The sequence below is a fragment of the Melopsittacus undulatus genome (assembly GCF_012275295.1).
Source record: "Melopsittacus undulatus isolate bMelUnd1 chromosome W unlocalized genomic scaffold, bMelUnd1.mat.Z SUPER_W_unloc_3, whole genome shotgun sequence".
Classification (NCBI taxonomy): domain Eukaryota; kingdom Metazoa; phylum Chordata; class Aves; order Psittaciformes; family Psittaculidae; genus Melopsittacus; species Melopsittacus undulatus.
The window spans coordinates 575,648-600,027 of NW_022993945.1; the positions used below are offsets into that span (position 1 = coordinate 575,648).

The following is a 24,380-nucleotide window of genomic DNA, read 5'->3' on the forward strand; positions in this document are numbered from 1 at the left end:
TGTTTTAGAAAGCTTGAAATTGGAATATTAATCCCTTACCTAGTTGTTCTTAAAGTGCAGCCATAGAATCACAGACTGGTTAGGGTTGGAAAGGACCTTAAGATAATCTAGTTCCAACACACCTGCCATGGGCAGGGAAACCTTACACTAAACCAAGACTGTCCAACCTGGCGCTGAACATTGCCAGGGATGGAGCATTCACAACTTCCTTTGTGAACCCATTCCAGTGCTTCACCAGCCTTACAGAAAAGAACTTCTTCCTTAAACGTAACGTGAATTTCCCCTGTTTAAGTTTGAATCCATTACCTCTTGTCATATCACGACAGTCCCTAATGAAGAGTCCCTCTCCAGCACCCTTAATAGGCCCCCTTCAGATACTGGAAGGCTGCTATGAGGTCTCCACGCAGCCTTCTCTTCTCCAGGCTGAACAGGCCCAACTTTCTCAGCCTGTTTTTGTATGGGAGGTGCTCCAGCCCCCTTATCATCCTTGTGGCCTGGACTTGCTTCAATAGCTCTATGTCCTTCTTATACTTGGGATGCTACAACTGTATACAGAACTCCAAGTGAAGTCACACAAGAATAGAGGTGCAGAATCACGTCCTTTGACCTGCTGGTCATGCTTTTTATGCAGCCTAGGACACAATTGGCTTTCTGAGCTATGAGCAAACACTGAAGCTGGCTCAGGTACAATTTCTCATCGATCAACACCCCTAAGTCCTTCTTCACAGGGATCCTCTAAATGTCTTCTACACACAACCTGTAGCTGTGCCTGGGATTGCGCCGACCCACGTGTAGGACCTTGCACTTGGCTTGGTTAAACTTCATAAGGCTGGCATCTGCCCATCTCACAAGGGTGTCAAGGTCCTGCTGGATGGCATTCCTTCCCTCCAGCATATCAACAGAACCACATAGTTTAGCAACATCAGCAAACTTGCTGAGGGCACACTCAATTCCACTGTCCGTGTCGCTGACAAAGATGTTGAGCAAGACCAGTCCCAACACTGATCCCTGAGGGATACAACTCATCACTGATCTCCAACTGGACATAGAGCCATTGACCACAACTCTTTGAGTGCAGCTATCCAGCTAATTCTTTATCCACCGAGTAGTCTATCCATCAAATTTATGTCTCTTCAATTTAGAGACAAGGATGTCATACAGGACAGTGTCGAACACTTTGCACAAGTCCAGGTAGATGACATTGACTGCTTTGCCCCTGTCTATCAGCTCTGTAGCCCAAACTACAGAGCTGCTAAAGTGCTTTACCAGCCAAGGGTTTTGGCAGTTTTTTGTGTTTTGGTTTTTTTTTTTTTGGGGGGGGGGGTTTGGGTTTTTTTTAGTTTGTTTTTTTTTTTTGTTGGGGTTTTTTTGTTTTGATTTTTACAAGCAAAATGTTTCTTCTCTTTCTTTCTCCTACTCCAGGCAAGACTCAGATATAGAATCATAGAATAGTTAGGGTTGGAAAAGACCTTAAGATCATCTAGTTCCAACCACCCTCACACTAAACCATATCACCCAAGGCTTCGTTCAACCTGGCCTTGAACACTGACAGGGATGGAGCATTCACAACCTCCCTGGGGAACCCATTCCAGTACCTCACCATCCTAACAGTAAAGAATATCTTCCTTATATCCAATCTAAACCTCTGTTGTTTAAGTTTCAACCCATTACCCCTTGTCCTATCACTACAGTCCCTAATGAATAGTCTCTCTCCAGCATCCCTATAGGTCCCCTTCAAATACTGGCAGGCTGCTATGAGGTCTCCACGCAGCCTTCTCTTCTCCAGGCTGAACAGCCCCAACTTTCACAGCCTGTTTTTGTATGGGAGGTGCTCCTGTCCCCCGACCATCCTTGTGGCCCTCCTCTGGACTTGTTCTAACAGTTCCATTTCCTTTTTATGTTGAGGGCACCAGAACTGTACACAATACTGCAAGTGAGGTCTACCAAGAGCAGAAGGGCAAGATCACCTCCTTTGACCTGCTGGTCACACTTCTTTTGATGCAGCCCAGAATACTGTTGGCTTTCTGGGCTGCAAGTGCACACTGCTAGCTCATGTTCATTTTCTCATCGACCAGCACCCCCAAGTCTTTCTCCAGAGGGCTGCTCTGAGTTTCCTTTTTGCCCAACCTGTAGGTGTGCCTGGGATTGCTCCAACCCAGGTGTAGGACCTTGCACTTGTCATGGTTAAACTTCATGAGGTTGGCATCAGCCCACCTCAAAAGCGTGTGAAGATCCCTCTGAAGGGCATTCCTTCCCTCTAGCGTATCAACAGAACCACACAGCTTGGTGTCATCGGCAAACTTGCTGAGGGCATGCTCAATCCCATTGTCCATGTCAGCAACAAAGATGTTAAACAAGACCAATCCCAACACCATTCCCTGAGGGACACCACTTGTTACTGGTTTCCAGCCGGATATTGAACCCGTGACCACAACACTTTGCGTGCAGCCATCCAGCCAGTTCTTTATCCACCAAGTGTTCCACCTATCAAATTGATGTCTCTCCAACTTATAGACAAGGATGTCATGTGGGACAGTGTTGAATGCTTTGCACAAGTCTGGGTAAATGACATCAACTGCTTTATCCCTGTCCATCAGTTCCGTAGCCCCATCATAGAAGGCCACCAAATTGGTCAGGCAGGATTTCCCCTTATTGAAGCCATGTTGGCTGTCACAAAGCACCTTGTTGTTTTTCATGTGCCCTAGCATGCCTTCCAAGAGAATCTGCTCCCAGATTTTGCCAGGCACAGAGTTGAGACTGACTGGTCTGTAATTCCCTGCTTCATCCATTTTCCCCTTCTTGAAAATGGGGGTTATATTTCCCTTTTCCCAGTTGTCGGGAACTTCACCGGACTGCCATGATTTTTCAAATATGATGGCCAGTGGCTTTGCAACTTCACTCACCAGCTCCTTCAGGACCCGCAGATGGATTTCATGTGGTCCCATGGACTTGTGTACATTTAGGTTCTTAAGATGGTCTCGAACCAGTTCCTCTCCTACTGTGGGCCCAAGGTCTAGATTTTCACAGTCCCTGTGTCTGCATTCCAAGACTTTGGTGGTGCAGTCAGAGCCTTTGCCAGTGAATACCGAGGCAAAGAAGTAATTTAGAACCTCAGCCTTCTCCAAGTCCAGGGTAGGCAGTTCTCCCAAAAGCTTCCAGAGGGGGCCTACGTTGTCCCTAGTCTGTTTTTTAGCCACTACATACCTATAAAATCCCTTCCTGTTATCTTTAACATCCCTAGCCAAGTTTAGCTCCAATTGGGCCTTAGCTTTCCTAACCTGGTCCCTAACATCCTGGACCACATCCCTGTATTCATCCCAGGCTGCTTGTCCTTGCTTCCACCTTTTATAAGCCTCTTTTTTCCTGTGAATTTTTCTCTGCAGATCCTTATCCATCCAAGGGGGTCTCCTGGCCCTCCTGCTGCACTTCCTTCTAGTTGGGATGCAACACTCCTGAGCTTGTAGCAGGTGATCCTTGAATGTTAACCAAGAGTCTTGGGCCCCCCTGCCTTCTAGGGCTATATCCCATGGAACCTTGCTAAGCAGGTTCCTGAAGAGGCGAAAGTCTCTTGACTGGACTCTTGAAGTCCAGGGCAGTGAGCTTGCTTCATGCTCTTCTCACTGTCCTGAGGACCTAGAATTCAACCATTCCGTGATCACTGCATCCAAGACTTCCCTGGAACGTCACATTTTTAGATAAAGTTGACCTATATTTAAAAAGGAGAGGGATGCTAGGCCTTTTTATTATTTTCCTGTGTTTTTTGTGATAATCAGCTGCTACTAAGTCACTACTACTATTATGTTAAACCATAACAAGCTTTAGGAAATGATCAGTGAAGCACAGTAGTTAAGTAGACAGAAGACTCAGCACTGAAGGACTGTAAGCTATAAATGATACTGAAAATTAAAATCCTTTAATTAAAAGCTGCTCAGTGCATATGTTATGGTCCATTTGCATTTAAGACAATTCTTCCTGCTGGTAACATAAACAATCAGCTTGGGTATGAATACTCTTGGCCCAGTTTTTGTAAGTGTGGAATACCCCCAGTTCCACTGAAATCAGTGAGGACACAGCTTTTCTCAAAATGCTCACACAGCAAAACACTAACTTCTAACAACAAACCCAATACTGATAAATATGTTCTTAAGTTGGAGGTGGGAAAGGGTGGGAAGACATAAATTTGCACAGTTATTTTTTACAGATTAACATGCATAAGTTAGTAAAACTGTAGATGTATTTTAAATTTGGTGCTATTGGGTTTTAATTCTAGGAGGAATCACTCTTTGAAAAGGAAAAACCATTTTAAATTATATTGAAATTATACTACATTCATATGGAAATTAAAAACTTCATGAGTTTGAGTTTTTAATACCAGGAGCAGGGCTTCTGAAGCTGAAGCTTAACAATGAACTTCTGTGCCACAAAGCAGAGGAGTAGACAGAAACACAGTGACACTGCATTACAGTAGATATTTGTATCTGGTATCCTCATCGAAAGTGAGATCTACTTCTGGGGGTGAAGACCAGTTCTGCTGGGGAGTCACAGCTGTCCATGATTGCGTTTGCTGAGTGTTAATGTACTCTGAGCCTGAGCCATGCTTCCAGGAAGATGCACTCTGAATCACACCTCCCCTGGGATGCACACACCTGCAGCAAGGAAAAAACCACAAAGGATTAAAGCTACGATTTAATTCAGGCACAAGAATCTTAGCTGCAGTGTTTTATCAGTTAGGCATCTTATTAACATGTCCCTCTCCAAAATGTAATCCTCATGGATTTTCCATTTGTAAAGTCCATGACATCTTAAATACCCAGTAAACAAAGCTGAAACTAAACTCAAACTTGGGGGTGGGGTGGTGGTGATTAAATTAATTTTTAAGTACTGAATGTTATCAGTGGGTGTAAAGTGATATGCCACACAAAATATGTGCATGGATCCCAAAGATCTTGAAGAAGTCTGCCCCATCATATGTAGTACTATGCATTATTCAGAAGCATGGTTTCCTGATAGCAGTTTTACCCATTGGACTTTAAAAAAGAAAAAAATTTTACGTGAGGCTTGATGAGATAAAGAGAAAAGCTATCTTTCTATATGAAATTAAACCACTGTTAAAATAAGGGTATAATGATACTTTCATTACAATAATTACAAAAGAGCTCTTGTAATTACATTATTATAGCCATTACATATGATTTTTCTTTGGTCTTAACTAAAAATTACAAACATGCTGGGAAATGCTCACTAATAATGAGTACAACCCCACTTCAGCTTTCAGTGATTATAGTCAATGAGACTAAATCATGATAAGCATGCATTTAAGTGCCTTGCTGGACTGAGGTACATACCTACTTATTTGCACGGTATTTTTACCTATTATGTTCATAATAGCTATGAGACAATTTAATTATAAGCTAATAATAACTATACAAAAAAATAAAGATAGATTAATCTTTTATATGATTTAGTGATAAGAATTTACTGGAGTCTTTCAAATGATCACTCCATTTCCAGCTGGTAAATCTTAAACAAGTGGTAGTAAAACCCTACTGCTCCAAAAATTATTTTGCTCTTGTAAGCACTGGTGGTGGCTGTAGCTGCTCCTGGCTCTATATATAAATATATGTTTGGGTGCTGGGATAACCTTTCCTTGTTTCTTTGTGAAGGCACATGTACTGTATTTCAGGAACGCAGGTTTTATGTAATGGTCAAACATCCTAGACATTTACATTTATTTGTTTTAATTTAAGATAGTGCAAATTATTTTCTCCAGATCTACATAGGTTACGCCCATCTCTCTTGGCTGTGGTTAGAGTTTCATGAAATAGTATTAAAAATCTCACACTCTGAGCTCTAACTTCTCTGAATATGTCTCATTTCCTTCTCAGATATGCTATTTAGTTTTGGATGTGATTGTTCAGAATGAACACCAACCCAGGTGTAGGACCTTGCACTTGGCATGGATAAACTTCATAAGGTTGGCATCGGCCCACCTCACAAGCGTGTCAAAGTCCCTCTGGATGGCATTCCTTCCCTCCTGCGTATCAACCGAACGACACAGCTTGGTGTCATTGGCAAATTTGCTGAGGGCACACTCAATCCCACTGTCCATGTTGCAGACAAAGAAGTTGAACAAGATCGGTCCCAACATTGATCCCTGAGGAACACCATTCATTACTGGTATCCAGCTGGATATTGAGCCATTGACCACAACTATTCGTGTGTGGCCATGCAGCCAGTTCCTCATCCACTGAGTGGTCCACCTATCAAATTGATGTCTCTCCAATTTATAGACAAGGATGCCGTGTGGGACAGTGTCAAACACCTTGCACAAGTCTGGGTAGATGACATTAACTGCTTTGCCCCTGTCCATCAGGTTCTATAGCCCCATCACAGAAGGCCAGCAAATTCGTCAGGCAGGATTTCCCCTTAGTGAAGGGCTGTCACAAAGCACCTTGTTGTTTTTCATGTGCCTTAGCATGCCTTCCAGGAGAATCTGCTCCCAGATTTTGCCAGGCACAGAGTTGAGACTGACTGGTCTGTAATTCCCTGCTTCATCCATTTTCCCCTTCTTGAAAATGGGGGTTATATTTCCCTTTTCCCAGTCATCAGGAACTTCACCTGACTGCCATGATTTTTCAAATATGATGGCCAGTGGATTGGCAACTTTATTTGCCAGCTCCTTCAGGACCCGCAGATGGATTTCATCAGGTCTCATGGACTTGTGTACATTCAGGTTCTTAATATGGTCTCTAACCAGATCCTCTCCTACAGTGGGCCCAAGATCTTCATTCTTGCAGTCCCTGCATATGCCTTCCAAGACTTGGGTGGTGTGGTCAGAGCATTTGCCAGTGAAGACTGAGACAATGAAGTCATGAAGAACCTAAGCCTTCTCCAAATCCAGGGTAGCCAGTTCTCCTAATAGCTTCCGGAGAGGGGCCACATTGTCCCTAGTCTGTCTTTTATTCGCAATGTACCTAAAATAAAAGTGTTTATCCTCAAACAAGTCACACAAGTAGCCAATAGCAACACATGCAATCAAGCATTAGCTTTAGGAACATGATTTGCAATCTGTAGCTAAGGGAAGATACCAAGTAAAAGCAATCAAAAAAAGAGGGGGGGACATCTAGGAAAAAACCAGAAGACTACTTTATACACATGCATGATTGATAAAAAAATAAAAAATCTATTGGAGAAAAAATTAAACAAACTGAAACACATTACTTGGTGTCCTAAGTAGATGCCAAGTAATATTCCAATGATGACAAACACAACCAATTCACCAGCAATCTGAAAAACTACAAATGATGGACAAACTCTTGTGTTACAACTCGCACCAGTCCAACAATGACATAGAATATGGAGCACAATAAAAACCAGTGTGAGCAAAAGAACAGGATCCAAACACTATACTAAGCATGCAAAAAATACTGATAAGAAACCTAAACCTTTTCCAAATGACAATCCTGTCAGAAGCCCATCAATACTTCATAACTGCAAGCCTACACCTGCAAGAGAAATAAAATTCTAAATAGGATTTGAATAACTGAAACAGGTGATTATTCAATGAAGCCAGTAAAAACTAGTCTTAGGGAGATAGTAACATGAACACAGGAAAGCACAAAAGTGTGCTTTCAGTCTGCCGTTGCTGAACTTAGTCCATATCTACTAAAACTGATTTTAAATAACAACTTTGCATTTACTTCACATTTCCATTATCATAGATGGCAAATATTATTGAGGACTTTTCATTAGGAACTGCAGTGATAGGACAATGGGTAATAGGTTAAAACTTAAACAGGGGAAGTTTAGATTGGATTTAAGGAAGAAGTTCTTTACTGTGAGGATGGTGAGGCACTGGAATGGGTTGCCCAGGGAAAATGTGAATGCTCTCTCGCTGCTGGTGTTCAAGGCCAGGTTGGACAGAGCATTGGGTGACATGGTTTAGGGTGAGGTGTACCCAACCATGGCAGGAAGGTTGTAACTAGATGATCTTAAGGTCCTTTCCAGCCCTAACTATTCTATGATTCTATTCTATGATTCTTTTCTCTGATTCTATGAACAGATTTCAGTAGGAGACTTCAAGCAGAGGGCTGTACATACACAGTGCTGGCAAGATTTACATAAACTAGTATTGGAGGATAAGTCCACAATGCTTATCATTAGGACAAAGATATTTATCCTGGGTTCAGCAGTAGAAGTCAATTTTCTCCTTCTCAGTAGTTGGCACAGTGCTGGGTTTTTGAGTTTCAGCCTGGGAACAATGTTGATAACACCGATGTTTTCAGTTGTTGCTAAGTAATTGCCGTGGTTTAAGTCCAGCTGGCAACCCAGAACCATGCAGCCACATGCTCACTCCTCCCTGTTCCTCTCCCTGCTCCCAGAGAGATGGGGAGGAGAATCAAGAGAATGTAGCTCCCATGGGTTGAAATGAGAACAGTCCAGTAACTAAGGTATAACAAAAAACCACTACTGCTGCCAACAATAATAATGATAAGAGAAATAACAAGGGAAGAGAATAAAACCGCTCACCAACCGCCGACCGACAGCCAGCCCCAGATGAGCAGTGATCATGCTCTTCTGGTTAACAGCCCCCAGTTTATATAGTCGGCTTGACATGCTGTGGTATGGAATACCTCTTTGGCTAGTTTTGGTCAGGTGTCTATCTCTACTTTCTCCCAGCTTCCCCTCCTCCCTGGCAGAGCATGAGACTCAGAAAGTCCTTGGTCAAAGTAAACATTGCTTAGCAACAACTAAAACCATTGGTGTTATCAGTGCTGTTCTCAAGCTGAAATTCAAAACCACAGCACTGCACCAGCCACTAAGAAGGAGAAAACTGACTTTTACTGCTGAACCCAGGACAGTATCCACCCCTTATTCCATACCATTCACGTCATACTCAGGTCACACATTTTTCAATATACCATCACTCTTGTCTCATATATATATGCATCCACACACACACAAAGTGAGAGATACCATTCCTTACCGCATGGATCAATCCCTATAAAGCTGCTGAGTTAATCCGGTCCACGATGTCTGTCTCCATCTCTTGTAACAGTCTTTCAGAGAAGGAGAGACCATGTGCAGTGTTTGATTGTTGCCTGTTGATGATATTGCAGAACTCGTCTGGTCACTGCTGAGCTTATCTGATTTCGTCAAAGTTCATTCTTTCTTGGAATGATGGTCAGAGGGATGTCAGTACCTGGTGACCTGAAGACAACTAGTTGATGGGCTATAAAAGTGCTACATAGCACGCAAGAGCATACAGTTGAGTTCATTGGCTGTTTTCCCCTAAAATCAAATCCCCTTGAGGCACATATAGGACTTCCCAATCTTCCTGCATTACCCAACAATTATATCAGGGTCCCTGAGCAAAAGCAATCCCACGAGTGGGTTTGCCTTTACCTGAAGCAGGAATAACCCATACTGTCTTCCCCAGCAAATCCTTTATGTGCACCACAGGAACTTTAATATACTGAAGAATGAGACGAAGTTCCGATTGGGCTGGGCAAGTCCTGTTGGCATATATATATATATATGAGACAAGAGTGATGGTATATTCAAAAATGTGTGACCTGAGTATGACGTGAATGGTATGGAATAAGGGGTGGATATTGTCCTGGGTTCAGCAGTAGCAGTCATTTTTCTCCTTCTTAGTAGCTGGTGCAGCGCTGGGGTTTTGACTTTCAGCCTGGGAACAGCACTGATAACACTCATGGTTTTAGTTGTTCCTAAGTAATGTTTACACCAACCAAGGACTTTGTCAGTCTCATGCTCTGCCAGGGAGGAGGGGAAGCTGGGAGAAAGTAGAGATAGACACCTGACCGAAACTAGCCAAAGAGGTATTCCATACCACAGCACATCATGCCTTGTATATAAACTGGGGACAGTTACCCAGAAAGGTATGATCACTGCTCGGGTGGGGCTGGGCATTGGTCAGCGGGTGGTGAGCGGTTGTGTTCTCTTCCCTTGTTATTTCTCTTATAATTTTTATTATTGGTGGTAGCAGTAGTGGTTTGTGTTATACCTTAGTTTCTGGACTGTTCTTATCTCAACCCACGGTAGTTACATTCTCTTGATTCTCCTCCCCATCCGTCCAGGAATGGTAGGGGGAGAGGGGGGGGAAGGGGGGGAGTGAGGCAGAGGCTTCGTGGTCTGATATACAGCTGTACTGTAAACCACAATAACAGTTTAGCTTGCGTAATTGCAACACATGTTTCACAGTCATGAATAACTTGGGAAATAGTGTCCATTGTTAAGGCCACCCCTTGATCACCAGCTCATCTGTATGTTGCATCTCTGCCCTCATGGCCTGAAGTGTCATGGGCTCACAGGGACAAAAATAATTTACACCTATGTTGCCAGTCTGAGTCCATCTGAGCCACTTCACTCTTAGCATCTTTATCCACTTGTTGGTTATTCTGGTGTTCCTCAGTGGCCCAACTCTTGGGTACATGAGCATCTACATGAAGAAGGCTGAGGTTCTGAATGACTTCCTTGCCTGAGACTTCACTGGCAAAGGCTCTGACCGCACCACCCAAGTCTTGGAAGGTGGACGCAGGGACTGTGAGAATGAAGACCTTGGGCCCAATGGACGAGAGGATCTGGTTCGAGACCATCTTAAGAACCTGAATGTACACAAGTCCATGGGACCTGATGAAAACCATCCGCGGGTCATGAAGGAGCTGGCGAATGAAGTTGCTAACTCACTTTCCATCATATATGAAAAATCATGGCAGTCAGGTGATGTTCCTAATGACTGGAAAAAGGGAAATATAACCCCCATTTTCAAGAAGGGGAAATGGATGACCCGGGGAATTACAGACCAGTCAGTCTCACCTCTGTGCCTGGCAAAATCTGGGAGCAGATTCTCTTGGAAGGCATGCTAAGGCACATGTAAAACAACAAGGTGCTTGGTGACAGCCAACATGGCTTCACTAAGGGGAAATCCTGCCTGACCAATTTGGTGGCCTTCTATAACGGGGCTACGGAAGTGATGGACGGGGTAGAGCAGTTGATGTCATCTACCTGGACTTGTGCAAAGCATTCGACACTGTCCCACACGACATCCTTGTCTCTAAATTGGAGAGACATCAATTTGAAGGCAATTCTGAAGAAAAGCCCATTGGGTTACCTTTTAGGCAAATTTAAAGGAACTGCGGGGGTCTTCTGGGGCCATCCCAAACTACAGTTTGATTGTAAGCCCTCTCTATCATGTGACCAGGAAGAAGATTGATTTTAAATGGGGCCCTGAGCAACAACAAGACTGAGAAAATTAAATGAGAGACAGTTCATGCAGTAGCCCTTGGACCAGGCCAGACCAGGCCAGATGCAGTAAATGTCTTGTACACTGCAGCTAGGGAGAATTGTCTTACCTGGAGCCTCTGTCAGAAAGCGCCAGGAGAGACTCAAGGTCAACTTTGTCAGTGACATGGACAGTGGAATTGAGTGTGCCCTCAGCAAGTTTGCTGATGACACCAAGCTGTGTGGTTTGGTTGATATGCTGGAGGGAAGGAATGGCATCTAGAGGGACCTTGACACGCTTGTGAGGTGGGCTGATGCCAGCCTCATGATGTTTAGCCATGCCAAGTGAAAGGTCCTACACCTGGGTAGGAGAAATCTCAGGCGCAGATACAGGTTGGGCTGAGAAGAGATTCAGAGCAGCCCTGTGTAGAAGGACCTGGGGGTTTTGGTTGATGAGAAAATGAACAAGAGCTGGCAGTGTGCTCTCGTAGCCCAGAAAGCCAACCGTATCCTGGGCTATATCAAAAGGAGTGCGATCAGCAGGTTGAAGGAGGTGATCCTGCCCCTCAACACTGCTCTCATGAGACTTCACTTGGAGTACTGTGTGCACATTTCTGGTGTCCTCAACATAAAAAGGACATGAAACTGTTGGAACAAGTCCAGAGGATGGACACAAGGATGATCAGGGGACTGCAGCACCTGTTCAGGTGTCCAGCCATAGACAGGCTGAGAAAGTTGGGGCTGTTCAGCCTGGAGAAGAGAAGGCTGCGTGGAGACCTCATAGCAGTCTTCCAGTATCTGAAGGGGGCCTACAAGGATGCTGGAGAGGGACTCTTCACGAGGGACTGCCGTAATATGACAAGGGGTAATGGGTTCAAACTTAAACAGGGAAGTTTAGATTGGATATGAGGAAGAAGTTCTTTAATTTAAAGGTGGTGAGGCACTGGAATGGGTTGGCAAAGGAAGTTGTGAATGCTCCATCCCTGGCATTGTTCAAGGCCAGGTTGGACAGAGCCTTGGGTGGTGTGTTTCAGTGGGAGGTGTCCCTGCCCATGGCAGGTGTGTTGGAACTAGATGATCTTAAGGTCCTTTCCAACCCTAACTATTCTATGACTCTATGATCCTTCCGATTTGTAGCTGGGGATACAGAGGATCTAAGGCCAGCTATACTCCTACAGAGAAGGTGGTACTGACAGCCTATGAAGAGGTTCAAGCTGCTTCAGAAGTGACTGGCACTGAAGCACAGCTCCTGGCAAACCAGTTGCCCGTGCTGGGCTCGATGTTCAAAGGCAGGGTCTCCCCCACTCATCATACATCCAAAGCTACGAGGAGTAAGTGGGCTGCACTAATTACAGAATGAGATTGAATTGTAATTCCTAGTCATCCAGGAATTCTAGAAGTCATCATGGACTGGCCAGAGGGCAAAGATTTTAAAATGTCACCGGAGGAGGAGGTGATATGTGCTGACGAGGCCTCACCATAAAATAGTCAGAAAGTGAAAAGCAATATGCCTTTTTTCCTGATGATTCCTGCTGTATTATAGGAAAGCATTGGAAATGGAAAGTGCCTTTTTTGTGTCTCTGAGCAGCTGTCGTCCCCGATGACAAATTGCAGAAACTGCTGAAGGAGAAGGTGAACTGAGTCAGTTTGCAGAGGTGAAAGCCATCCAGATGGCCCTGGACATTGCTGAACAAGAAAAGTGCCCAGTACTTTATCTCTATACTGACTCCTGGATGGTGGCAAATGCCCTGTGGGGGTGGTTGCAGCAATGGAAGCAAAGTAACTGGAAATGCAGAGGGAAACCCATCTGGACTGCTGCACTGTGCAAGATATCTCTGCCTGGGTGCAGAACCTTGTGGTGAAGATACGCCATGTAGATGCTCATGTACACAGGAGTCAGGTCACTGAGGAGCACCAGAACAACCAAGTGGATAGAGCTGCTAAGATGGAAGTGGCTCAAATGGACTTAGACTGGCAACAAAAGGGTGAATTATTTTTGGCCTGGTGGGCCCATGACACATCAGGCTATCAGGGCAGAGATGCAACATACAGATGGGCTTGTGATCGAGGGGTGGACTTAACAATGGACACTAGCCCAGGTTATTCACAACTGTGAAACGTGCTGCAGTTAAGCAAGCTAAACGGTTAACTCCTCTTTGGTATGGAGGACAATGGCTGAAGGACAAATGTGGGGAGGCCTGGCAGATTGATTATATCACACCCGCAGCAAAGGGCCAAGGCAAGTGCCATATGCTCTAACATGGTGAAAGCAACCACCATATGGCTGGAAACATACGCTGTGCCCCACACCACTGTGCCACCAGAACACTATCCTGGGCCTTGAGAAACAGATTTTGTGGCAACATGGCACCCCAGAGAGAACTGAGTCAGACAATGGGACTCATTTACTGAACAACCTTATAGACACTTAGACTCAGACCTATAGACTGCCAAAGAAGATGGCATTGAGTGGGTATATCACATTCCCTACCATGCACCAGCCTCTGGGAAAATCGAATGGTACAATGGGCTGTTAAAAACTACACTGAGAGCAGTGGGTGTTGGGACTTTAAAACATTGGGATACACATTTACCAAAAGCTACCTGCTTGGTCAACACCAGAGGATCTGCCAACAGGGCTGGCCCAGCCCAGTCAGAACTTTTACATATTGTAGAGGGGGATAAAGTTTCAGTGATGTACATGAAGAATTTGCTGGGGAAGGCAGTCTGGGTTATTCCTGCTTCAGGTAAAGCCAAACCCACTTGTTATTCTCTTTATCATTATTATCACTGGTGGTAGCAGCAGTGGTTTTGTGTTATACCTTAGTTACTGGACTGTTCTTATCTCAACCTGTGGGAGCTACATTCTTTCGATTCTCCTCCCCATCACTCTGGGAGCAAGGGGAGGAAGGGGGGGGGGGGGAGAGAGTGAGCGGCTGCATGGTTCTGGGTTTTCTGCTGGGCTTAAACCACAACAATCCTCCAAACCCTGGAACTGCTGGATAAACAGTCAGGAATTAGTATTTTCCAAAAGAATTAGCCATTCAAGGACTTTCATTATTCTAAAAGAAAAGACAGTCTTTCTTCCTTTGGCACCTTAAAATTTCCTTTTTCCACATCCAACAGCACAGGACTGTGCCCAGATTATTTGTACAGTTTCCTGCCCAGGAAACTGGGTCTTGCACACCTTCCTTTTTCCTTTCCTCAAGAAAGATGCAGTGAAAGGAAGAAGGCAGAGAATTGTGGTCAGTGGGGCAAAATCTAGCTGGATGTCTGTAACTAGTGGAGCCCCTCAGGGGCCGGTGCTGGGACTGGTGCTGTTTAATATTTTCATCAACGGCCTGGATGAGGAAACTGAGTGTACCCTCAGCAAGTTCGCTGATGACACTAAACTGGGAGGAGTGGTTGACACACCAGAAGGCTGTGTTGCCATTCAGCGAGACCTGGACAGGCTGGAGAGTTGGGCGGGGAGAAACTTGATGAAATTAAACAAGGGCAAGTGTAGAGCCTTGCATCTGGGGAAGAACAACTCCATGTACCAGTACAGGTTGGGGGTTGACCTGCTGGAAAGGAATGAAGGGGAAAGGGACCTGCAGGTCCTGGTGGAGAGGAGAATAATGACCATGAGCCAGCAATGTGCCCTTGTGGCCAAAGAAGGCCAATGGCATCCTAGGGTGTATTAGAAAGGTTGTGGTTAGTAGGGCAAGAGAGGTTCTCCTCCCCCTCTACTCTGCCTTGGTGAGGCTGCATCTGGAGTATTGTGTCCAGTTCTGAGCCCCTCAGTTCAAGAAGGACGGGATATTGCTTGAAAGAGTCCAGCGCAGAGCCACAAAGATGATTAAGGGAGTGGAACATCTCCCTTATGAGGAGAGGCTGAGAGAGCTGGGTCTCTTTAGCTTGGAGAAAAGGAGACTGAGGGGTGACCTCATCAATGTTTACAAATATGTAAAGGGTGGGTGTCAGGATGATGGAGCTAGGCTTTTTTCAGTGATATCCAGTGATAGCACAAGGGGCAGCGTGTGTAAACTGGAGCATGGGAGGTTACATGTGAACATCAGGAATAACTTCTTTACTGTAAGAGTGACAGAGCACTGGAACAGGTTGCCCAGGGGGGTTGTGGAGTCTCCTATGTTGGAGATATTCAAGGCCTGCCTGGACAAGTTCCTGTGTGATATACTCTAGGTTTCCCTGCTCTTGCAGGGGGATTGGACTAGATGATCTTTTGAGGTCCCTTTCTACCTTTGGGATTCTGTGGTTCTGTGAAGGGACAAGGAACAGCTCTCTTCCCTGTTCTTTGTCCCTCATACCCTTTTTCCACTTCCAATCATCTACCTGACAACAGACTAGTTTCAAAAGAGCTTATCTGTATACTGCTTTAACTTGCTTTTATTTTACCAAATTAACACTCCATACTATATGAAAATGCCAGTCTTGTTCAACTGCTTCATAATATCCTAAGCCAAGAAAAGATCATGGACTGAAGATGAAGAGTAACAGAAAAAAGTCCTATCAAAGAACAGCTGAAGCACAGCAGGATAGCTTTCTATCTGAGCTTGAGAGAAACCTCTGGCTTCCTCACCCTCATCTACTTTGAAGATTTGAACTCTCTCATATCTTGAAATAAAATCGATTCATAACCATACGATGTTTATTCAATTGAATATTTGATAGTATTTTTACATCTACTGATTAATTAAAGAAACTGGAATCTGATTAAATGCTTAAAGTGAATATTTGGAAAGGACACAAGAACCCACATAAATATTTTTGTTTATGTATTTGCACATCCACACTATGCCTTTAAAATCTCAATTCCTGATGTATGTAAATTTGGTATATCAATATTTGGCATTTTAATACTACTTATGTTTAGCCTGTTAATGTTTGATAGCACTTGCAAACTTAATCTGAATACTTATGACATTGGTAATGTTCTACAGAAAAACACATTTTGACATCACCATGGCCAGCAGAATAGAAAAAACAAGTGCAACGTTTGCTAGCTTTGGGGCATCAGTCATGGATGGATAACTACAGAAGTGGAAGTCAGCAGGTTTTCGCTTTATTAATATTGCAAGACACATATTCTGATAAAATGAAAGAAATATTGAAGCAATAAAAAGGAATTCATACCTGGCATGTTCCTCAACTCCAGTAATCTCTACTTCACTATCAGAAGAGGCAATATTTATTTTGTCACTGATCTGGGCATTACCAGAAGAGGTTTTGTTACTTTCAAGGTAGCCTGGATCCAAATGACCTACAGGTAAGGAAAATGCAAATACAGTTTGTAAAAATTTACACAACTCAAAAATCAGCAGGAACAGAAATTTCCCCAGCTAAGAGGAAAAAAAAACCAAAACCCAAAACTGAAACACTGAGAAATTTTATTAGATTAACTTATCCGACTTTCAGAAGGATGACCACTGGATTTATCCAGTCTCAGTAGCTCTAGTGATGGCATTATCACACAAATATGAACAAAGCCCAACTACTACATCAAGAACTCCACATAATTAGTATTTCCAGCTGTTATTTTATGACAATCACAGAATCACAAAGGGGTTTGGGTTGGAAAAGACCTTAAATATCATCTAGTTCCAACCTCCTGCCATGGGCAGGAGGGACACCTTCCACTAGACAATGTTGCTCCAAGCCCCATCCAACCTGGCATTGAACACTTCCAGGGACAGGGCAGCCACAGCTTCTCTGTGCAACCTGTTCCAGTGTCTCACCACCCTCACAGTGAAGAATTTCTTCCTAACATCTAATATAAATCTCCCCTCTTTCAGTTTAAAGCCATTCCCTTGTTCTAATACTACATTGTAAATAATACTCCTTGTAAAAAGTCTGCACCTGTTTGTAGCAATTCTTGGGATAATGGACAGCAATTCCTCACACCAATCTTCAAATTAATGGACAGAAGAGTCTTAGCTCAGCTCTTTCCCACTCATCTCTCAGGCATTGGATGGTGGAGTCCCATTTCAGCTCCTCACACCATTCTTCCAGGCAATGGACCTTGGGGTCTTATTTCAACTCCTCCCACCCATATCTGAGACAATGGACAGTGGAGTCTGATTTCAGATCAGTCTCTCATAGAAGCCCAACATATGGCTGGCTTTCTGGGCTGCAAGCACACACTGCTGGCTCATGTTGAGCTTCTCATGAACCAACACCCCCAAGTCCTCCTCAGGGCTGCTCTCAATCCAGTCTCTGCCCATCCTATAGCTGTGCTTGGGATTGCCCCAACCCAGGTGCAGGACCTTCCAATTGGCTTTGTTGAACTTCATGAGGCTTGCACTGGCCCACCTCTCAAGCATGTCCAGGTCCCTCTGGATGGCATCCCTTCCCTCCAGTGTGTTGACTGCACCATGCAGCTTGGTGTCATCAGCAAGCTTCCTGTGGGTGCACTCAATCCCACTGTTCATGTTGCTGACAAAGATGTTGAGCAGGATCGAACCCAACACCAAACCCTGAGGGACACCACTTGTCACTGGTCTCCACCTGAACATCAAGACATTAACCACAATCCTCTGATTGCAATCATCCAGCCAATTCCTTATCCACTAAGTGTTCCGTCCATCAAATCCATGCTTATTCATTTTAGAGTCAAGGATGTCGTGTGGGACAGTGTCAAATGCCCTGCATAAATCCAATGCTAAGTTAGACCATGCCTAAACCTCTTTGAAATAAAATACTAAGACAATCTACTGTCAGTAAAGCAAACTCAATGGTACTGTGGCAAGCAAAGCCTATAAGCTGAAAAGAAACATCACACATACCAAGGAAAAGGAATTTATTTTCTTAAAATCAATCAATCAGTTGGGGAACTGATTTGGAGAAAACTCCAGGAACAAACTTGCCAACAAAGTTTCAAGCTGACAAGCAGGTATTCTTTATTGCGGCGCCGGGAGACACAGGGGATAACTCCTCCTAACGTGTGTCTCTCTATTGCTACACAAGCCATCCTTATATAGTCCCTGGGCATACATACATATTCATGAGGTTACGTATGGATTGCATCATTTTCCAGAAAGCTCCCCGCATGCGTACAGAATTGTGGTGGTGGTCTCTGAGGGTCGTTTACTTCTTCCAACAATCTTCATCACTTCTGGCAGCCTTTGAAGCATGCGCAGTAGATGCTTGTACCAGTTTAATTGGCTCGTTAGCACCAGAGACATAATAACCCTCCTATCCTGTTACTTATCAGTTAGTTTACCTGTAGCCTATTCCAGACACCTGCTATTCCCAGATACTCCTTATCCCTGCATCCTGTTTTTCTAGACTGTTTTTCTTAAGACTACATCAACTATAACAATTTATCTTGTGCCAGTATGTTCTCTACCTGTACTCTATTTTTTTCTATGTATTATGCACCTCAGTAATTTTCCACTGCTACTGTTACAAAGCCATTGAACTTAACATTGCTTAAAACTAACTCTAAAGGTTTATAAATTCCATTTTGTGATTTTGTGTTCCCTTTGTTTCAGAAGCAAGTTAATGAATAAAACCTAACAAACCCGTCAGCTTTTGGTCACACTGCTTCACACATCTGCTCTAACATTATTACAGATTATTTATAAAAATAATCTGGTTTTCATAAATTCCATGTATAGCAGTGTTGTTTTATTATTACTGTTCCTCAGTGTTACCCAGTTCATCAGTTTGTCAAACAAGTCCTCCCTAAATACTCACAATGAGTTTTGCAAGTTTTGTCTTTTCTGCCAAGTACTGCTAAGAAGTTTCTTCACCACAATTAGTGAAGCTGTGTTGTGACATATTAAATAATACTTGCATGGAAAACACAAACCAGCCAAAACTATTATTTTACAGGAAATAATTTATTTTTTTAGTCAATTATATAATTGATATATATAAGAGAGATAATATCTACTTTTCTTTTTCTTTAAAAAGGAGATTACTTCTACTGTTTCTCTCTAGCAGTAAGCGGCGGGATGTTGGGCAGCCCTGAAGCAGATGACAATACCTACTTCTTGGGAACCACTCACTCAACTGTATTACACAGGGGAAGAATGATTTGTTGAGCAGGAAATTTGAAATTAGATTAATATGTTAATCTAGTTTGATTGGACACCTCTTCAAAGATGAGAGGAGGAGGACGTAATAACAATCCACAGAATTCCAAAGGTGTGCAAACATGCAGAACTGATTATACTTCCAAGTAGATCAAGAGGACACAGAGAGAAGAAATGAAACTTAAAACAAGTGCCAAGGAAACCTTCTAATGACTGCTTAAGGTACTTGGAAAAGATGCAAGCAAATAGAGAGGCAGAGAACATACTGTATGTACCAGTTTTGGAAAGTGAAGACCCTTAGTGCAACATCTGATCAGGGCTAGCAAGGGAAGTAAACCTGTATGCTGCCATGTACCTGAAGGAGGAGTTTCCACCTCATGAGACAAAAACTGCTTGTCAGCTGGACTTAAAATGAATTAATAGCCCAGGCTGACTTTTCCTAACATTACAGTTCAGCTGAACATGTCTTGGCAAATATCACTGACTGCCAGAAAGTACCAAAATGGGTCACAGATAATTCTTTAATAGAAGTGGCTGGGAACACTGTGAAATATGAAATGGAAGCACTCAGAGGCTTTGATTCATGTGGTGGTGATGCAAACAGGGAGCTTTCTTTATGTCATCACTGCCCCAGTGATTCACATCACCCTGCTCCTGAATGTCACTGCTGCTAGAGTACAGGCAGCAGAAGAGTAGAACAGTCCTTGGTCACCTTTTCATGCAAACTGGTATGAATAACATCCTACCTTAATATGTTTTATTAATGACATACCACCATTCTGCACCCTTTGCTAGACAGGATAATGTCTGACAGTGTCCTGGGTTCAGCAGCAGCAGTCATATTTTCTCCTTCTTGGTAGCTGGTGCAGTGCTGTGTTTTGACTTTTGGGCTGAGAACGGTTGCTGATAGCAAGTATGTTTTGAGTTACTGCTCAAATGTTTGGTTTGTCCAAGGCCTTTTCTGAGCTCATGCTCTGCCAGGAAAGGAGGGAGGCCAGGAGGAAGGAGAGACAGGGCACCTGACCCAGGCTAGCCAAAGAGGTATTACATACCATAGCACGTCATGCCCAGGATGTAACCGGGATAAACCCAGAAGGGCTGGAGACTCTGGGGAGATGGAGGAGGTATCGGTCGGTGCTCGGTTGGGCAGGGTGGGGTAAGTTATGGGTCGGTGGCTGGTGAGGTGTTGTATTCCCTTAACTTGTTATTGGCTTTATCATTATTATTTGTAGTAGTAGTAGCAGTAGTGATTTGTGTTGTGCCTGAGTTATTAAACAGTTCTTATCTCAACCCATGGCGGCTACATTCTTTGGATTCTCCTTCCTAACTCTCCAGGAGTCGGGGGAGCAAAGGGGGGGGGGGGGGAATGAGTAACAAGCTGTGCGGACTTGGTTTTAAACCATGACACAGAGGAGCAAAGCAGACCAGCTCTTAAATAGCCCCAAAATAAATCCCCAGAGGTATAAATGGAAGCCCCAAAAGAGCTTTCATATATTACCATAGCTTTAAGTACAGTGAACTTAACACCCTGATATCTGTTGGATGGATGGTACGGCCCAGCACAAGCAATCCAGGAGGTTCCTTGATTGTGTGGAAGACAACTACCTTCTGCAAGTAATAGAGGAGCTGACAAGGAGAGGTGCCATGCTTGACCTTGTGCTCACCAACAGGGAAGGCCTTGTTGGAAATGTGACTCTCCAGGGCAGCCTTGGTTGCAGCAATCATGAGACGGTTGAATTTGAGATCCTCAGGACAGTGAGAAGAGTGTGCAGCAAGCTCACTGCCCTGGACTTCAGGAGAGCAGACTTTGGCCTCTTCAGAAGACTGCTTAGTAAGGTTCCATGTGATATAGCCCTACAGGGCACGGGGGCTCAAGACTTCTGGATGATATTCAAGGATTACCAACTGCAAGCTCAGTAGTTAACGGCTCAGTGTCCGTCTAGAGACCAGTAACAAGTGGTGTCCCTCAGGGATTGGTGATGGGACTGCTGTTTTTCAACATCTTTGTCCGTGACATGGACAGTGGGACTGAGTGTGCCCTCAGCAAGTTTGCCGATGACACCAAGCTGTGTGGTTCAGTTGATATGCTGGAGGGAAGGAATGCCATCCAGAGGGACCTTGACACGCTTGTGAGGTGGGATGATGCCAACCTTATGAGGTTTAACATTGCCAAGTGCAAGGTCCTACACCTGGGTCAGAACAATCCCAGGCAAAGCTACAGGTTGGGCAGAGAAGAGATTCACAGCAGCCCTGTGGAGAAGGACTTGGGGGTGTTGATTGATGAGAAAATGTGGGAATTCTTAAAGGGCCAAGGCCACATAGTGAGTGATCCCGATACCCTGAGCCTTATTACTGTAAAGTAAGAAGATTCTTGGCAGGGATAAGCAATGTCAATTGTCTTGTTAGGCCTCTGTAATATTCCACTGAAAACATGCAGAGAATGATCTCTGCCAAGGTTGTAGTTTCCCACTGTATTTTTAGAGTAAGATATTTAATCACAACTATAACAAGTTATAAGCATTAGCTTTGTAAACAGTAGTAACCTCTAGACTAACCAATTAGAGCTCTGTATCCAAGGCTGTTACATAAGAAACGTAAGGGTGTAAGGGTATAAAAGGAGCACTGTATCTGAATAAACTTTGGCAATCGCTTGATCATATTGATCGTCTCTGCATTGTCCGGGACTCCTGCGTCAACAAGAAAATGAACATGAGGTGGCAGTGTGCGCTTGTAGACCAGAAAATCAACCGTATTCTGTGCTACATCAAGAGGAGCATGACCAGCAGGTTGAAGGACGTGATCCTGCCCCTCTGCTCTCGTGAGACTTCACTTGGTGTACTGTGTGCACAGTTCTGGTGTCCTCAACATAAAAAGGACATGGAACTGTTGGAACAATTCCAGAGGACGGACATGAGGATGATCAGGGGACTGGAGCACCTCCCGTATGAAGACAGGCTGAGAAAGTTGGGGCTGTTCAGCCGGGAGAAGAGAAGGCTGTGAGGAGACCTCATAGCAGCCTTCCAGTATCTGAAGGGGGCCTACAAGGATGCTGGAGAGGGACTCTTCACGAGGGACTGCCGTAATATGACAAGGGGTGATGGGTTCAAACTTAAACAAGGAAGTTTAGATTGGATATGAGGAAGAAGTTCTTTAATTTAAAGGTGGTGAGGCACTGGAATGGGTTGGCAAAGGAAGTTGTGAATGCTCCATCCCTAGCATTGTTCAAGGCCAGGTTGGACAGAGCCTTGGGTGGTGTGTTTCAGTGGGAGGTGTCCCTGCCCATGGCAGGTATGTTGGAACTAGATGATCTTAAGGTCCTTTCCAACCCTAACTATTCTATGATTCTATGAACAAAAATATAATTAGCAGTAGAGAAGCCATGATTAGCAGAGCAAATATTGCAAGAATAGCTGAGTGTAAATTGGGATTACAGCATACACATAGACTTACAGACTCTGGCAATACAAATTTCATGCCTAATAACATGCCTTTGCTTTTAATTTCTTTGCACAAACATTAGGATGATGTCCAAAGGAAATGTTTTGTTTGCCCTACAATATCAGTGCTTGCAAAAAAGCCCAAAATATTTGTCCATGCACAAAGATTTAATAGTGTCTTAATAAGATTTTTCACTTAGCTTATGTTGTTATTTTACCATGGGAACACATCATTTAATGTCTGTTGAAATAGATAATGGCTGAATATTATATTTGTGAATGAGATGCAGGATTTGAAAATTCTGCTTTCCAAATGCGCAATCCTGTACATGGTCAGAAAGGGCCAATATTGACAAACATGCAGTCAGAAGCGTACCGAGGCTGCAGGCTCAGGTGGTGAGCAGTTGCATTGTGCATCACTTGCATTTATTGTTTTCTTTCCCTTTTCCCCTTTTGGTTTTATATTCTCTCCCCTTGTTATTTCCCTTATCATTATTATTATTGGTGTTAGTAGTAGTAGTTTTTTATTATACTTTAATTACTGGACTGTTCTTAAATCAACCCGTGGGATTTAGATTCTTCGGATTCTCCTCCCCATCTGTCCTCGAGCGTGGGGGGGAAGAAGTGGAAGAGTAAGCAATTGGCTGTGTTGTTCTGAGTTTCAGAAGCTAAGCAGGGTCTGGCTTGGGTTTTGTCTAAGGATAAACAACTATTTAAGAATACCACCAAGAGATCTTCCCTGAGGCTGTACAGTCATGAGAGGCAGGATGTATGGGATCGTATGGGCAAGCTCCTAGGCCAGTGCTTTGGAATTTCACTCCTAAACAAATGCAGAATCTGGAAAAATTAGCAGATCACTTAGACAAGGTGTGCTTTTGTCCTGGCAATACCAGAGAGGGACAACTTATAGCAATGTGATGGGGTTTGGCTTACACCTACAGAGCCCTGTTCTGTAAAGAGCAGGAAAAAGATGCCTCTGGATCTCATGGCAAAGCAACAGAGAACAAAACTACTCAAATCCCAAGCACAGCAGTTCCCCCAACTCCAATGACAAGAACAGCAGCTACTCAAACACTGACAGCAACAGACAATGCAGATACTCCATCTCCAAGCACAGTACTTATCCCAACTCTAGCGACAAGTACAGCAGCTACTCAAACCTCAACAACAGACATTGCAGTCACTTCAACCTTAGTGAAAGACACTGCAGCCAGTACAGCTCCAATGACACTGCAACCACTACAACCCCAGCGACAGACACTGCAGACACTCCAACTCCAGTGAAAGACATTATAACTGAACTAAAGGATCAATCCATGCCAGTATCAGTCACCCGTATAAACAAGAAGAAAAGCAAATGAAAGGCATGAAAAACAACTTCTGTAGTGTAGTCGGGCTAGGTATCTGTCAGTGGGTGGTGAGCAATTGTATTGTCCATGACTTGTGTTTATTGTTTTCTTTTTCTTTTCCCCTTTTGGTTTTATATTCTCTCCCCTTGTTATTTCCCTTACCATTATTATTATTGGTGGTAGTAGTAGTAGTTTTGTATTATACCTTAGTTACTGGACTGTTCTGAAACAAGGGGAACACAAAATTACAAAATGGAATATATAAACCTTTAGAATTAGTTTTAAGCAATGTTAAGTTTGATGGCTTTGTAACA

General features: G+C 43.7%; 1 protein-coding gene across 1 annotated transcript in view; it reads right to left on the reverse strand.

The window, feature by feature from the left end:
* Nucleotides 1–3,933: 3,933 nt before the first annotated feature.
* Nucleotides 3,934–24,380, reverse strand: part of LOC117438252 (uncharacterized protein C18orf25-like) — a 41,176-nt gene continuing 20,729 nt past the window's right edge. The window contains exons 3-4 of the mRNA XM_034073771.1: nucleotides 16,378–16,504; nucleotides 3,934–4,646 (exon numbers count right to left, since the gene is read on the reverse strand). Of these exons, the coding sequence (XP_033929662.1) occupies nucleotides 4,460–4,646; nucleotides 16,378–16,504 (314 nt within the window). The 3' untranslated portion in view covers nucleotides 3,934–4,459. The remainder of the gene's footprint in view (nucleotides 4,647–16,377; nucleotides 16,505–24,380) is intronic.